General features: G+C 40.4%; 1 protein-coding gene across 2 annotated transcripts in view; it reads right to left on the reverse strand.

Annotated features, from left to right (window-relative positions):
- The window catches only part of tpk1 (thiamin pyrophosphokinase 1), an 81,033-nt gene extending 77,403 nt beyond the window's left edge, over positions 1–3,630 (reverse strand). The window contains exons 1-2 of one of the 2 annotated variants that reach the window (XM_005722491.1): positions 3,565–3,630; positions 1,789–1,949 (exon numbers count right to left, since the gene is read on the reverse strand). In XM_005722491.1, the coding sequence (XP_005722548.1) occupies positions 1,789–1,897 (109 nt within the window). In that variant the 5' untranslated portion in view covers positions 1,898–1,949; positions 3,565–3,630. The remainder of the gene's footprint in view (positions 1–1,788; positions 1,950–3,564) is intronic. The other variant, XM_005722492.1, reaches the window with a different exon arrangement.
- Between the last annotated feature and the right edge of the window lie 10,644 nt (positions 3,631–14,274).

Consider the following 14,274-nt stretch of genomic DNA (forward strand, 5'->3'; position numbering starts at 1 on the left):
GGGTGTTGTGTTTGGACATTGGGGGACCTGGTGGTAACGTTTGTGACATGTGCTTTAGCATTTGAGAAAAACTGTAACTTGAAAGTTGATATTTGCCATGATGACTTTTATTCTTCAAAACAGCCTGAACTCTTTTAGGCAAGCTTTCTTCTTTAAGTAGTCTTCGTGAATCTTTCTCCCGGCTTCTTGAAGGTCGTTTCAAAAGGCTTTTATTCTGCTCTGTCAAGGTGATCCCACACTGCTCCAATAATTTTGAGGTCCCGGCTTCTACATAACATATTTTCCATTGGGTATTGTATGTTATCTGACTGTACATCCCTATTTCCATCAGTTTCGACAAGATCTTCAACACTACTGAATGAAAGGCAGCTCAAACCATGACAGAGCCATGACAATTCTTAATTTTGGCTTTCAGTTGTTCAGTTTCCTTAAACTTTTTAAGAGCAAACCGCACACCATGCTGTAATATGCCAAGTTTATGTTTAATAGCTTTTTGGACCTTGTTCACCTTGTTAAGGCAAAAATATTATTTTATGTCTGTCAAACTGAGTTATCTTTGGCATTTTTCATGGACTGAACTAAACAAATGGAAACAAATGTGTGTTATGTGTAGACACAACACTGATTCATTCTTTAGGTAGGTAAAAAAAAATGGCTGGCTCCTTGGATGCAAAACATGAAGAAATGAGGGGAACCCTCGAGACGTTTGCACAGTACCGAACTTTTGCAAAGCTTCTTTTCCATTTCTGTTCATGTGGTCAGTAAGGTGGATTATTCTACTTTGTGTTCCTGGTTAGGTCAAAGCACGGTATTAACAGTGGAATTCACAGAAGAGCTGTTGCAGCTGACTGCATTAGATTTTAGCTAATAAAATGAGTACAGTTGTCAGGAATTACATGGAACTAATAAATGTAACTCGAGCCTGAGGAAAGTACAAGTGTCTGCTGTCTGTTCTACAGGCCAAACTGTTGTACGATCCCGTTGACCTTTACAGGTCTAGTAATAACCTGCCCTTCGGCTCACATCAGCTTTCCTTCCTCGAAGCTCATACCACCAGAGAGCTCACATAAACCTTGACCTGAGAGCAGTGGCTAAAGGCAGATATAACCAGCTTCCTTCTCAGGTCTGTAGGGCAGCCAGCCATCTGGAGAGTTTCTTTTTTAGGAGCATCACTGGGTACAGGACATGTCAGATTATCGTTAGGGTAATGAATTCTATTGTAACGTGTTAGCTTGCCTTTGGAAATGAGATAATAAATGTGCTATGTACTGAACTTAGACACATTTAATATGGATCTAAAATGTTTTGTTGGAACAAGGAGAATTTATGTGATGTCAGGCATTTCATTCAGACGCAAAAAAGATGATTAGATTTTAGAAAGATCAAACTTAATTAAACCACCCCTTTAAAGCAAAAACATCAAAAACCCCTTTCAGCAAAAGAGAAGGGAAGGCATGTCTCATACATATGTACACTGTTGTCATGAAAGTGCAAGTGATTTGTTTTTGAGTTCTAATTCCCCAAAGACCGTGTGTCAGAGTGAGTGGGAGAAGCAGAGGGAGGAAGACAAGTGTGACAGTGATGCGAGTAAGCGTGAATTTTGATCAGATGCATTGAGATCGTCTGTGTGTGGGTGGGTGCCCCACGCAAGAGTATAGTTTGTGTATGACAAAACAACAACAACAACTGAAAAAAGAAGACATATGCATCTGTGCATGAACCTTCAGATTTGATTGATTGTGTGCATGTGTTTTTCTGGTGAGGGAATGTGAGTTTGAAAGGCAGTACCTGAGGGCAGCAGGCAGTCCAAAGGTGTCATCTTTTCATCCATGGCTAGGATCCACAGCAGCCTGTCTTCAATCAGTGAACTCACTTGGACTTGAGGAGAACAGGGCATATGTTGCTGCTATTCTTCCTTTTGTCCGTCTGTTTTCTACTTTTATTCTTTGCTTGTAAGCCGACAAAGAAAGAAAGTCATTTAAATGTCTACCTCTGACCGGGCTTGTACTGAACTATTAATTATCCCTAAAACAAGAAAACTGATTAAAAATACAAACATCCACATGGAAGCTATGGCCTGCATTTGTAAAATGGTAAATGGCCTGCATTTGTATAGCGCTTTACTAGTCCCTAAGGACCCCAAAGCACTTCACACTACATTCAGTCATTCACCCATTCACACACACATTCACACACTGGCGATGGCAAGCTACATTGTAGCCACAACTGCCCTGGGGCGCACTGACAGAGGCGAGGCTGCCGGACACTGGCGCGGCTGCCGGACACTGGCGCCACCGGGCCCTCTGACCACCACAAGCTATGCAACTTCAAGGTTTACACGCATGTTTCAAGACACAATACCGACACAACAGGGTTGCAACTAATAACTATTTTTCTTTGCTAATATATCTGTCTTCTTTGACTGATGGGTCATGTGGACTTGGCTGAAAATGTAAAAACCTATTGTCAAAATTGTCAGCAAATTTGCCTCAGTCTTCTTGTTCATGTCAATAATCTTCTGGTTTAACAACAATGACAAAACTGATGTGATGATTTTTTTTAATTTTCTTGCTGATTAAATGAATCAATGAATCAAACACAATACCTGTGAAAAATATAACACCATCTGTATACTAGAGAGGAACTAAAGTTAAAAATGGAGCCCAGGTAGTTAATGATTGACTAATCTATTAACAGAAATCTTAACACCCAACCCTTTTTCTCAAATGTGTGGCTCTTGCATATCTGATGTGACAGCAAACTGAATATCTTTTGGGCAGGTTGGAATGTTTGAAGGTCATAATATATGACAGATTCATTAAAGGAAAATTAAAAGCTGTGACTCTGTAAACTGTACTTTATATGAAAAAAGAAAGCAACAACCCTGTAGATAACCAGGGCATATAAACGACCAAAAAAGGCTAAATACGCCTAAAACCTCACGAACCAGCTGATGACAGCACTAAAACAAATGTATACTTCACCTGGATCTGCTCACCTTCCAGCTTTAGCAACCAAAGCAGAGCAAACTACGAAAGAAAACCAAGTGCAGCAGGGTTTAATGATCATTATAGTACTCTGAACTCAGCTGAACCTTTAACAGCTAGCCCTCGATAACGATCAGACCCTCCCCTCACGCTGGACTCTCAAAGATATAGTGCAGGCAGTTTTTTATTTTCTCTTTCTAAAATGGATTTATTGTTTAATAGTGGGCAGTTTTCCTGTCTTTCTCCCTCATTTCTCTCTCTCTTTAATACTCCATACACACTCTGGACTCAATGAAAGTACATTGCATCGTCTCGTTACCTCTTTAATACTAACCGACAAAGAAAATTAGCTCTTGTCACATATTAACACAGCCCTTCTCTTAAGTGCTCGACCTAAAGATCGTTCATTCATTTCCACAAGCATTTCTCCCACTTCACGTGCAACACGTGACGAAGAGAAGTCCTCCCGTCACAGACACAACAGTCCGACTTCAACAAAAGCGACACATAAACACTCTGACTTCACACTGTGAAGCTATCAGTGCTTTACTTTAAAAGAAATCCTTTATACACTCACAGACTTAAGCCGCTTCCGCCATTGATGGAGTAAACAGTCAACGAGAGGGAAGGATGCGTGCAGAGAGGGGAATGAACAGCGGCTCGTGATTGTTATGGTGACCCCTAGAGGCCAAGCGTGGAAATGGCGCTTCTTTGTGCTCTCAAATGGGAATTCTCCAAGGTAGTCCCAGGGTTTCTTAAGGAAACCTGAACAATTATAAATAATTTAACCTGACAGTTTGATTTATTTCTTTTTTCATTTTTTTTTACTATATAAGAGGAAATAACTGCTGTTCTCTCTCCTTTAAGTTTACCTGCACTATCCATGCTATAAGGACAGCGAAAAGATGTCAAATTTAATAACTACGCAACAGAACAGCTGTGTTTTTCATTAAAGATGGCAAAACAAATCACATTCAAAAGCTTGCTATGCTGTCATATTGTGTTTACATGTGGCGTTATATGTAAAATTTAAAAATGTTAAAATGTCGGGGACCCCTGAAGCAAATCTGCACTATTGTCAACGACCCGTGCTTTGGTTTAATGAAGCATTACTAGTCTGACATTTACATGCTTCATTGATTTAGCAGGTGCAGTCCTGCTTTAAGAAAGTACAGCATTTTGGTGGATTAACCCGTATCCCAGTGTCTTTATCATGCTGCCATTCAAAGGTAGACATGAATGATTTTGAAAATTTGAAACATCTACATCAGTTCTCATGTCTTTATGAGATATATAGCAAGATATGATGAAACATTTCTGTTTTTTCAGTTGTTTTTCTGGCTGTTAAGGTTTCTTAGACATGTAGATTTATTGGTTTAGTGGTTAAGTAGGTCAGGGTAATTGAAATGATGCTTCAACATTAATTTATAGCAACCAGTTACACCCACACCCTATCACTTAGCTTTCCCTCTGCTGTTCTCGTAGACAGGGGCACCAAATCTCACACTTGCTATACAAAAAGAAAAATGCACAAGCAAAACACAGAAAGGTAAACACACAAAACAAGCACACATACACACACGAATGCGAGCAATAGACTGATGGTGTATGCCTCAGATATCTCCAGACAGCAGTAGAAGCACTGTAAAGTGAGCAACCAAATCTTTCTCAAGGTGAAGCCACTCCAGAGGCTCGTTAAAACAAACGTTGTCTCATCAATCAGCAGTTGTTCTGTCTCCCTGACACACCGCACATGCAATGTACACACTCGCAGTTTTGCACAAACATGTATGTGTAAGTCACACGCACGTGCACACATGTGCTACGGGAAGTCATTCATTCTGTGGGCATGCATTATAAATGCATCTATGAATAAATTCCTGGCTCAGTGCATTCTTCATTGGAAAGGATTTCTTTTACAAGCCTACACCCACTGAATGTTTGATCAGATTTCTCTTTCACAGTGCATCCATCCAACCAATCCGCCTCGTTCTTGGACATCAGTCTTTCCAATATTTACTACTATTTCCCTTCCTTCCTCGTTTAGCATTTTTTTTTCCTGTTTAAACTTTTTTTTTACCCTACACTTCCCCCTCTGAAACACTTTTACTGCTTAGAATTCCCTGATATTTTTTTAAGCTTGACTATTTGTAGGTAGTAACAAAAAGTGGGTCAGTGGTGAACTAGATAAAGATGACAATGGAGCCACTTTCTCATGAGCAGTTGAGGTGCGCGGCTATAATGAAACAGGTGATTGATGGACGCTGAATATTTAACAGCTGACGCTACACTGACAACTTTTCTGTCAGTCATTAGAAACTCAGCATGTCACCAACCCGGCACTCTTAGCTCAGGTTGTAAAGAAGGCAGGGATTGCATTCTTTAAAGTTTATTTCAGAGTTGACTGCCAATCTCAGGATTTCCACTGATGGCAAATAAATCAGTTTTTTTCTGGATTTGGAAGAAACGTTTAATGCAATGGCCTCCTTTGTATTGTACATATATATTGAGAAGCTCCACCTGCATTGTAAGAAAATTCATGAAACATTTTTAAATGAGCAAACACTCCAGTCAGTGACTACAGTTTAAAACGACATATTTAAACAGCACAAAGAAAATTAGCTCCATCTATAATTTATACAACAGAAATATGAACAGATCTATTCTTCTGAGTACCCTCATTATTTTATCTCTTGGTTTCCTTGTACGTCTTGTTTCATATACAATATTTAATACGATTTTTAATCTAGACTTCGACCAGTCCATTCTGTAACCCTCAATTTCTTCTTTTTGAAGCATTCCTTGGTAAATGTGCCAGCGCTTGTAGGATCATTATTCTGCTGAAAAGGTCTCCTTCCAGCTCAGCATCAGCTCTTGGACAGATGGCCTCACATTATCTTCAGACACTTTTTGATACAATGAAAAATTCCTTATTGAGCCAATAACAGCAAGCTGCCCAGTCCCCGAGGCAGTAATGCAACCCTGAAACATAAAATTTCCACCACCATGCTTAACAGTTGGTGTAAGCTATATTTGGCTTGCAACACACTTTTCTGTTGTTAGTGTGGCTAAACACACTGTTTAGAGCACATTATTCCAAAGACCCTGCTTTTGTTCATTAGCAAGCTAACTGCATTGGGCGATCGTGGCTCAAGAGTTGGGAGTTCCCCTTGTAATCGGAAGGTTGCCGGTTCAAGCCCCGACTTGGACAGTCTCGGCCGCTGTGTCCTTGGGCAAGACACTTCACCTGTTGCCTACTGGTGGTGGTCAGAGGGCCCGGTGGTGCCAGTGTCTGGCAGCCTCGCCTCTGTCAGTGCACCCCAGGGTGGCTGTGGCTACAATGTAGCTTGCCATCACCAGTGTGTGAATGGGTGAATGACTGGATGTGTAAAGCGCTTTGGGGTCCTTAGGGACTAGTAAGGCGCTATACAAATACAGGCCATTTACCATGTAGTTTAATGGCTACAGCTGCACAACTGACCTAAAGATCCTGTAATGAAAATTTGGGTTTCTTGGAGAATTATGTTGCGTCTGACAGGAAGCTCTTTGAGTTAATTTGCTGGGACAGCCATTCTTTGGCAAATTGGCATTTGCTTAAAATTGAGAGCTCTTGTAGATCTTTTTTTTTTTTTTATTGTAGAAAAATATCTTTTGAAATCTCTTACTTGTCCCAGAGGGTTATTTAGCTCTTGGCATGATGGCAACCAATTTTCAATACTTAAGAGAATGACTTGAGTAAGACAGATTTCACATGCAGCTCCCGACCGATGTCCCTGCTATTCTGAGATTTTACACATCAAAACATCACTCAAAAATAATAATAACCCAGTCCTTCACAGATCTTGAAGTTAGGTTAATACAATCGCAGATTAACTATATTGCTTGTTTGAATGTGTTTAGGAGGAAAGACAGATCGTAGAGAAGCGATTGTTACTCTCCATCAGTCTGGGGAGTGTTATAAGACCATGTCCACACATTTGAAGTTCATCATTCTATAGTAGGAAAGTTTATTCGCAAATGGAAAACATTCAAGACAGTTGCTAATCTTCTCAGGAGTGGATGCCCCAGCACATTCACACCAAAGTCAGACTTTTCTCTGAGCAATGCTCAGAGAATTAGTAAAAAAACCCAAGAGCTACATTTCACTCTCTAAAGGCCTCAGTTAGCGTGTTAAATGTTAAAGTTCATGACAGTAAAATTAGGAAAAGACTGAACAAGTATGGTGTTTTTGGGACTGTTGCCAAGAAGCCTCTTCGCTCTAAAGGAAGATGGCAAATTTGCATCCGAACAAACCACAAGACTTGTGGAGCAATGTCTTTTGGACAAATGAGACCATATAGTGGAGATGTTTGGATGTAATGCACAGTCCCACACTTAGAGACCAAAAACTTCATATCAGCATAAACACCATGTGCCAAGTGTCAAGCAGGCTGGTGGAGGGCTGATTATCTGAACATGTTTTGGACCTTTATAGTGATTGAGTCAACAATGAACTCCTCTGAGTATCATTATTATCAAATGTGAGGACATCTTATTTATTTACTTAAATTACATGAATGATTTCTGAATGAATTTAGCAAAATGTTACACCATTTCTGGGGAGGGGTAGGAAACAGGAGAAGGATGCAGATTAAGTAATCTGTAGTTTTCTATATGTTGACATGTGACATCACAGAGTCCTTTAGCTGTAGATGAAGATATAACTGATTCATTTACAGCATGAAGCTCACAGCTGGCACATCATGTAACCTCAGAAAAAAAACACCTTTTCTAAGAATCCCTGTGATTTTCTTTCTGCTACTTTGCAAGGCAGGCAAATATCAAAATCTTGTGTCACATGCATTTTAATCATCACGTTTCTTTTTACAAGATATTGGTTTTCTTCCAACTATCCGGCAAAGAGCGCTGTTGACAGTTTCTCACCTGCAAAACCGAGCGAGGCAACGTTTGGTTGTAAAACGCCCGTGATGGCTGCCGAAGCAGAAACGAGCATGCTCTGTCATTCTTTTCTCAAATTATTACCTGCTTTCAGATATTATGGTGAGGAACTGCTGTGGACTTTCTGATTTCATTTTCTCCTCGAGGTCACATCATGCTGAAGAGACTGTGTTTGTCTTTAGTTCAATTTAATATCTCTTATCAGTGGATACATGGGTCATAATAATACCCCTTTGCCCCTCGGCAGAAAACACCTGTTATTCTAGCAGATAATGAAACTGAAAAGGAGAGACATTAACTGACATGCAAATCCAGACTCTCTCCCCCTCGCAGGCACTCTCTCTTCCTTTAATATTCCCTATCATTACCTTTACTTCTTTCTGTCATTTTTCTTTCACTTGTTCTTTTTTCTTCAGTAATATGCTTTCTCTTTGTCTCTCTTTTATTCCTTTTTATCTGTCTTAACCTCATATCCCAGCTGCCTTTTTCCTTTGCCGGCTCTCTTTTGTCTCTTCCTTTGCTTTCAGCTTTACTTCCCTTCATTGTGCCTATCTGCTCCTTTTCTGTCTTGCTGTGGGGTTTTGTACTCGTGCGACATTTTACTTCACCTATAATGATTTCTTTTTTATGGCAGATAACAACTCAAACAAGAAAGTTCGGGTTACTCAAGGGATATTACAGCTTTGCTCAGTTTGGGGTCAACTCCTCACATACTGGCTACTGTTGATGAAGTGGTAGGAGAAATGTGCATCTGAATTAGGGCTAAGTAGGCCATATTTCATCTTTATCTGCCAATTATGATGACCCATTTTTTTTGTTAGAAATGAACAAGATAGGAGAGTGATGCAGGACAGACTTTTTCTTCCACTTGTGCCTATTGTGGAATCTGATGCCATGGTCAACAAAGGTGAAAAAACAACACAGTTCACTGCATCTCTCTTGGATGAATTACTCTCCTAAAGCTAATAAATATCCCCTAGTGGAAAAAGACTGAGTCTAAATTACTTGAGGTACACCCGAGCTCTGAGGAATGGGTCACTGAGAACAAGGAGGGCATATTACAGGTGACTGGCTGCTCTTACATGGGCAGGGTGGGTATTATCGACTACTTGGCAGCTTCTTCCCTCTGGCATCACCTTGCTGTACTTAATCCCACAGAGGCTTCCTCTCATATATCCAGGGGAGGACTTTTTCCCCCTTTTTTGTCACAATATCATTGCCTAAGGGCTGGTGTCTCTCACCTGCCTGTTCAGAAGCAGCACGGATAAAGACCAAGCATGAGGTGGCATCATTCCAGCAGCTATAAACTCATATGTTTTGAGCAAGCCAATATGTGTGCTCTTAGTGAGTACTGGGACTGACGTCTGAGTGTGGACATTTTCTTTTCCACATGTAAAGCCAAAAATGACCGCCCTGAGTTATTAATAACTCATGCCTGTGATTCTACACATCTGCCCTGAGGGGCTGGTACCCACCGAGGTATACATTAGCTCGTGGTGTAATATGTACAGTGAGGTTTAAAGAGGAAAAGGGCAGTAGAAGTCTATCATCTGAAAAGTTTATATTTTCACTTATACAGACTGAGACAGACTTCTGCAAAGGTCGGTATCACAGTCAGAGCACATCGTCTGTCGCCTAAGGGTTAGAAAACAAACAAAAAACAGAGATGACCACGTTTGGACTGACCTCCCAGAAACTTCTGGAGGTGCTCACAGGGGAGCTTCTGAGGGCTTTGCCAGGTGCTGTGAGAAATGATGCAGATGGTGCCTGGCGATGCCACGGGGGAGGAGATTTCTGATTTCCCTGCAGTGCAAATACCAGTTGAAACTGGGGTTTGGCACAGGGTAATGGAGGCAAACTCTGAGTGTATGGGTTATTTTAGACAGATGCCGAGGACAGGGTTTCTACACAGCATGTGTTAGGGTCGTGAAGGCACATTGGTCTTGATGAAAAGTTCATAGCATAACCTGTATTTGCAACAAACACCTTTTAGTACTGTGTCAAAATTGCTACACATACAAAATATCTAATATTGACATTTCTTTATTATTTTCCCTATTTACTGAAAGTAAAGTTAATGTTTGTCAATATGTCATAAGTTAAACACCTTGCATGGACCACCAGTGGCAGGAGGGCACCAGCTCTCCTTCGGAGGTCAAAAAACCTGCACATGGCTGTAATTTCAGAAAATAGCTGAAAAGTGTTGCACAGTTTAACTGTGTAGCTTGACTGCCTACAGGTTACATGTATTTGTACTTGCACAGTGCTTAGTGTGATAGGCTGGAGGTAAACTTTGTAGGCGTCATCAGGCACATGTACTGTGTTCTCCATGTAAAAAGACCAAAATCTTCTATTGAATTTTCTGTTGCTAGGCCAAGTTGCCCCCTTGGGTGATGCACACGATAAGGATGAGTGTTTAGGTCTGGGGCTGTGCTCAAAGAGATGGTCTCAGCTTGCCTAAGGGTGAAGATATATTTTTTACACTTAAAATTATACTGTCACAGGGAGAATACTTTTGCAGGTTGTGAAATGAATTCATGTATAATATATACCGAGACAAGGTCCAACATTTCTACATTTCATTGCCAGTGCTGCTTCCTCTAACATTGTGGATTTGTGGCATTTTCTGTGTGTGTGTTTGCATTTTGCTTGATTAATCTGGTTAAACTGTTTTTTCCCTCCGTGTGATTTACATTTGTACAGGCATTTTTGAGTTGATGCAAAGTGTACTTGTTTCATTGTCTTCTTGCTGTATATTTCACCAAAAGCTTCCACCCATATCACTTTCCCTCACACACTCTATTTATCTTGTGTCTGTAGTGCTTTCTCTTTTCCCCTTCCTACTTCATTCTTTCTCTAAAGCACAATTGATCTTTCTCTCTCTTGCCTGCCCAGTCTCTTGGGTTCTGTGTTGTCTAAACACACAGACCAACTGAAACTCTGACAATGAATCAATCAGTTTAATGAATGAACTGTCCTCGTCTCTCTCTTGCCATTCTTCTGAAGGACTATTTGCACAACCCTTCTTGCTCTGGCATTGTCCTTCTTAATTTTCAACCTTCTCTTCAAACCGATCCAAAAATACCTCAGACAAATGCAATTTTTAAGGAGAAAAGACCACCTGTCCTTGAGCACATTTCTCACCAACACTAACCTCCACAAGTGGTACGAAAATATTGAAGTAGGTCTACAGTATTTTTTTTTTTACTGCTAATGCCCACTTACCTTATGGGTTCAGTAAGTGAAGGTAGAAAATTAGGCCATCAAGAGCAGTCGGCAACCACCGGTCTCTAGGGAACAAATCATGCATTTCCTGAGTGTTTGCCAAGTGGTTGCTTAAAAATATTGCCAGTGAAACTGGTCACAAAAAGATATAAATTTCTGGACTGAAAACCTCGTGATTGCTTTGGTTGCTAGCCGATTCCTACAGCTACTTGCAGTCTGTATGAAAGATGCTGACTTGTTTGCAGACTTTTGCCAGCTACTCTGCTAGCAGTGGGAAAGGAGATTGTTTTCTTTCAAAGTAAAAGTTACATCCTTCAAAATGTGTGTTGACCAGACACAATTTTTACTTTGAACACAGCCATTCTTTTCAAAGAAGTCAGCATCCTTCATGCAAATTATGTGTGGCCATGGCAACCTGCTAGTTGCAATCATCAGCAATCATAGGAAATGTTTTTTGGTGCACTGGCAAATGGATGAAGTCAGGCAGGAATCTCTATGAACAATATTTGCAGATGACACTGTGATCTGTATTGAGAGTAGGGAGAAGGTAACAGAAACCCTGGAGAGTTGGAGGGACGAAAAGAAGAAAGTCAGTAGAAGCAAGAAAGATTACATGTGAGTGAATTAGAGGGGGCAAGTGGAAAGATGAAGATGCGAGGAGCAGAGGTAATGAAGGTGGATGAGTTCAAAAACCTTGGGCCGCCTATCCAAAGCAATGATCAGTGCACAAATGAGTGGATGGAGACAAGTGTTGGGTGATTTCCAACAGAAGGATAGCAGCAAGAGTGAAAAGGAAGGTATACAGCATGGTAGCAAGACCTGCTGTAATTTATAATTTGAAGACAGTGGCAGTTACAAATTGACAGGAGGCTGAGCTGGAGGTGGCAGAGTTGAAGAATCTAAGGTTTTCTTTGGGAGTGCCAGGAGGGACAGGATTTGAAATGTGTATATTAGACGGACAGGTTGAGCGGTTTGGAGACAAAGTCAGAGAGGCAGGGATGAAACAGTTTGGACATGTGCAGAAAAGGGTTAGCGGATATACCAGAAAAAGGATGCTAAAGATGGAGCTGCCATGCAGGAAGAAAAGAAGAAGACCACATTGTTTGTTTTTCATGTATAAATGTAAATGTATAAAGTTATTTAAAGATTTGTGTGAATTCTGATGATTTACTAGTTATTAGAGGATGTTAAGCAGTTCTTTACTGCATTTATACTCAGGAGCTCTAGTATGGTCATGTAAAAACAAATAAGAAATACAAAATGCAAACTATAAGCCCAGACTTCAGATGGAGGTCATGTCTAAAAGTGTGAGAAAGATCCACTTTAGAAATCCTCAGTGATTTCACTGGAAAGCACTGAGTGTACCACAGCAAGGTATCGAGGAAGACTATGGGAAACTATACAGTTTGTGTCCCCGTAGGAGGGTGCATTTGTGGGATGGTGAACATACACATAAAGGGTATACCCTGACATTAGAGATTGTTGCTGACAGCACAAACTCAGCTGGAGGTTAGATGACAACATTTGAAGTGAATGCCAACAGAGTCAACAAAGTTTGTGAAATCCTGAGGACATTTAACCAACTGATTGATCTCTAGGGAGACTAGTTTTCCTTTTTTTTATTTACACAGTCACAAAATGCATCTGCAATACAACCTCACGGCAGTTTGTTAAATATTCGTAAAGTTAAATCTAGTTGTGTTCATGGACACGAACTGTAGGGCTTCTAGTTTGAGTCACAGAGTCCACCCTAGCAGGAGGAGGAGGTGGCAGCGATGAAAGCCCGGTTCATCACTGGACCATTATTTTTACACACTGACTGATGTTTTCTTGTCACTGACTGTCTGGTTAAATTTAGCCATCAACATTATTTGGTTATTAGCAACAATTGACTTCATCAACAACACATGGTTTGGCCCATCTTTGACGGCTCTATTTCCCCGGCAGCCTGGAAAAGGAAAAAAGTTTTTACTTTCAAAGCCATGAAATTACTCACTGTTGCCTGTCTGCTTATGACTATTGAACTAAATTTGTCATCTTAGTCAAACCTTGAGTGATGGATAATTACCGTGGAGTGTATCGCTTTGGCATCTTCGTTATCAAGTATTCAAATAATCAAACAAAACTGTGACAACAAACCTCCTGACACCATGCTTCTGTCCTCCAGGGAGGATGAGTTTCTTATTTTTCTTAACTTTTCCGCCCTCTTTCATGGGTGAAGGGAGCATAAAAGATCATTATTTCTTTCCTGTCACACTGAGTGAAGCACTATAATCTCAGGAGAGGCTGCTTTTTTGTTATTTGTATGCGTTTGTATTAATGCTCTGTGGGAAATTCACAAGTATTAGAGAGAGAGAGAAAAAAAGACACATGTTGCTTCCCTTTCAGAGCTCATAACATAGTCGCTGTAGATGTACAATAAAATCACTAAAAAGACAAAAAAAAGAGAGGACTAAAGAAATGTAGACCTCATGTGAAAGCGAGACACATAAAATAAAACGCTGACCTATCAAATTTTGTCTCAGTTTACTGAGATGTTGCGTTCTTCACTCTCATATTGGTATCTATTCTGGGTTGGATCTGGGTTACACTGTTCTTATTAGCTGGGTTCCCAAAGAAAGATGATTTTCTGTGGCATAATGGAACCATTTGATTTCCCTAAAACCAAATCCTCAGTCACAGTTGCGCACCAGGAAACCTTAAGTAAAAGATAATTAAAAGATTTTCCAACAGTTCCAGGTCTGGATTACATTTCAGAGCACGGGATAGACAGATCTCTGAGTCTGTTCGCTGAAACTCTGAAAATCCTACTTTTTCAAGGCTTTATTACCTGATAGAAGGTTTTCACAGTGTGTGAAACTTTGCTCTGCTGCATACTCACACTCATTCCACCCAGTCATACAAGAGGGTGTTAAGTATACACACAGAACAGACTTTTACTATTCAAACCTGAGTGGAACAGATGAGGATCAAGTACCTTGCCCAAGGAGACTCTTTAAATGACACATTTTTCAAGGTAGAATAAAGAAATGCTTCTCCTCTTCCCTGTCCAGATTTTCACAGCTTGTTCAGGGATTCGAACGGGTAATCTTGTGGTCCTGAGCTCAGGTCTCTAATCTTTTGG

The sequence above is a fragment of the Pundamilia nyererei genome, unplaced genomic scaffold (genome assembly GCF_000239375.1).
Source record: "Pundamilia nyererei isolate P.nyererei 1_Seehausen unplaced genomic scaffold, PunNye1.0 scaffold00007, whole genome shotgun sequence".
NCBI classification, from domain to species: Eukaryota; Metazoa; Chordata; class Actinopteri; order Cichliformes; family Cichlidae; genus Pundamilia; species Pundamilia nyererei.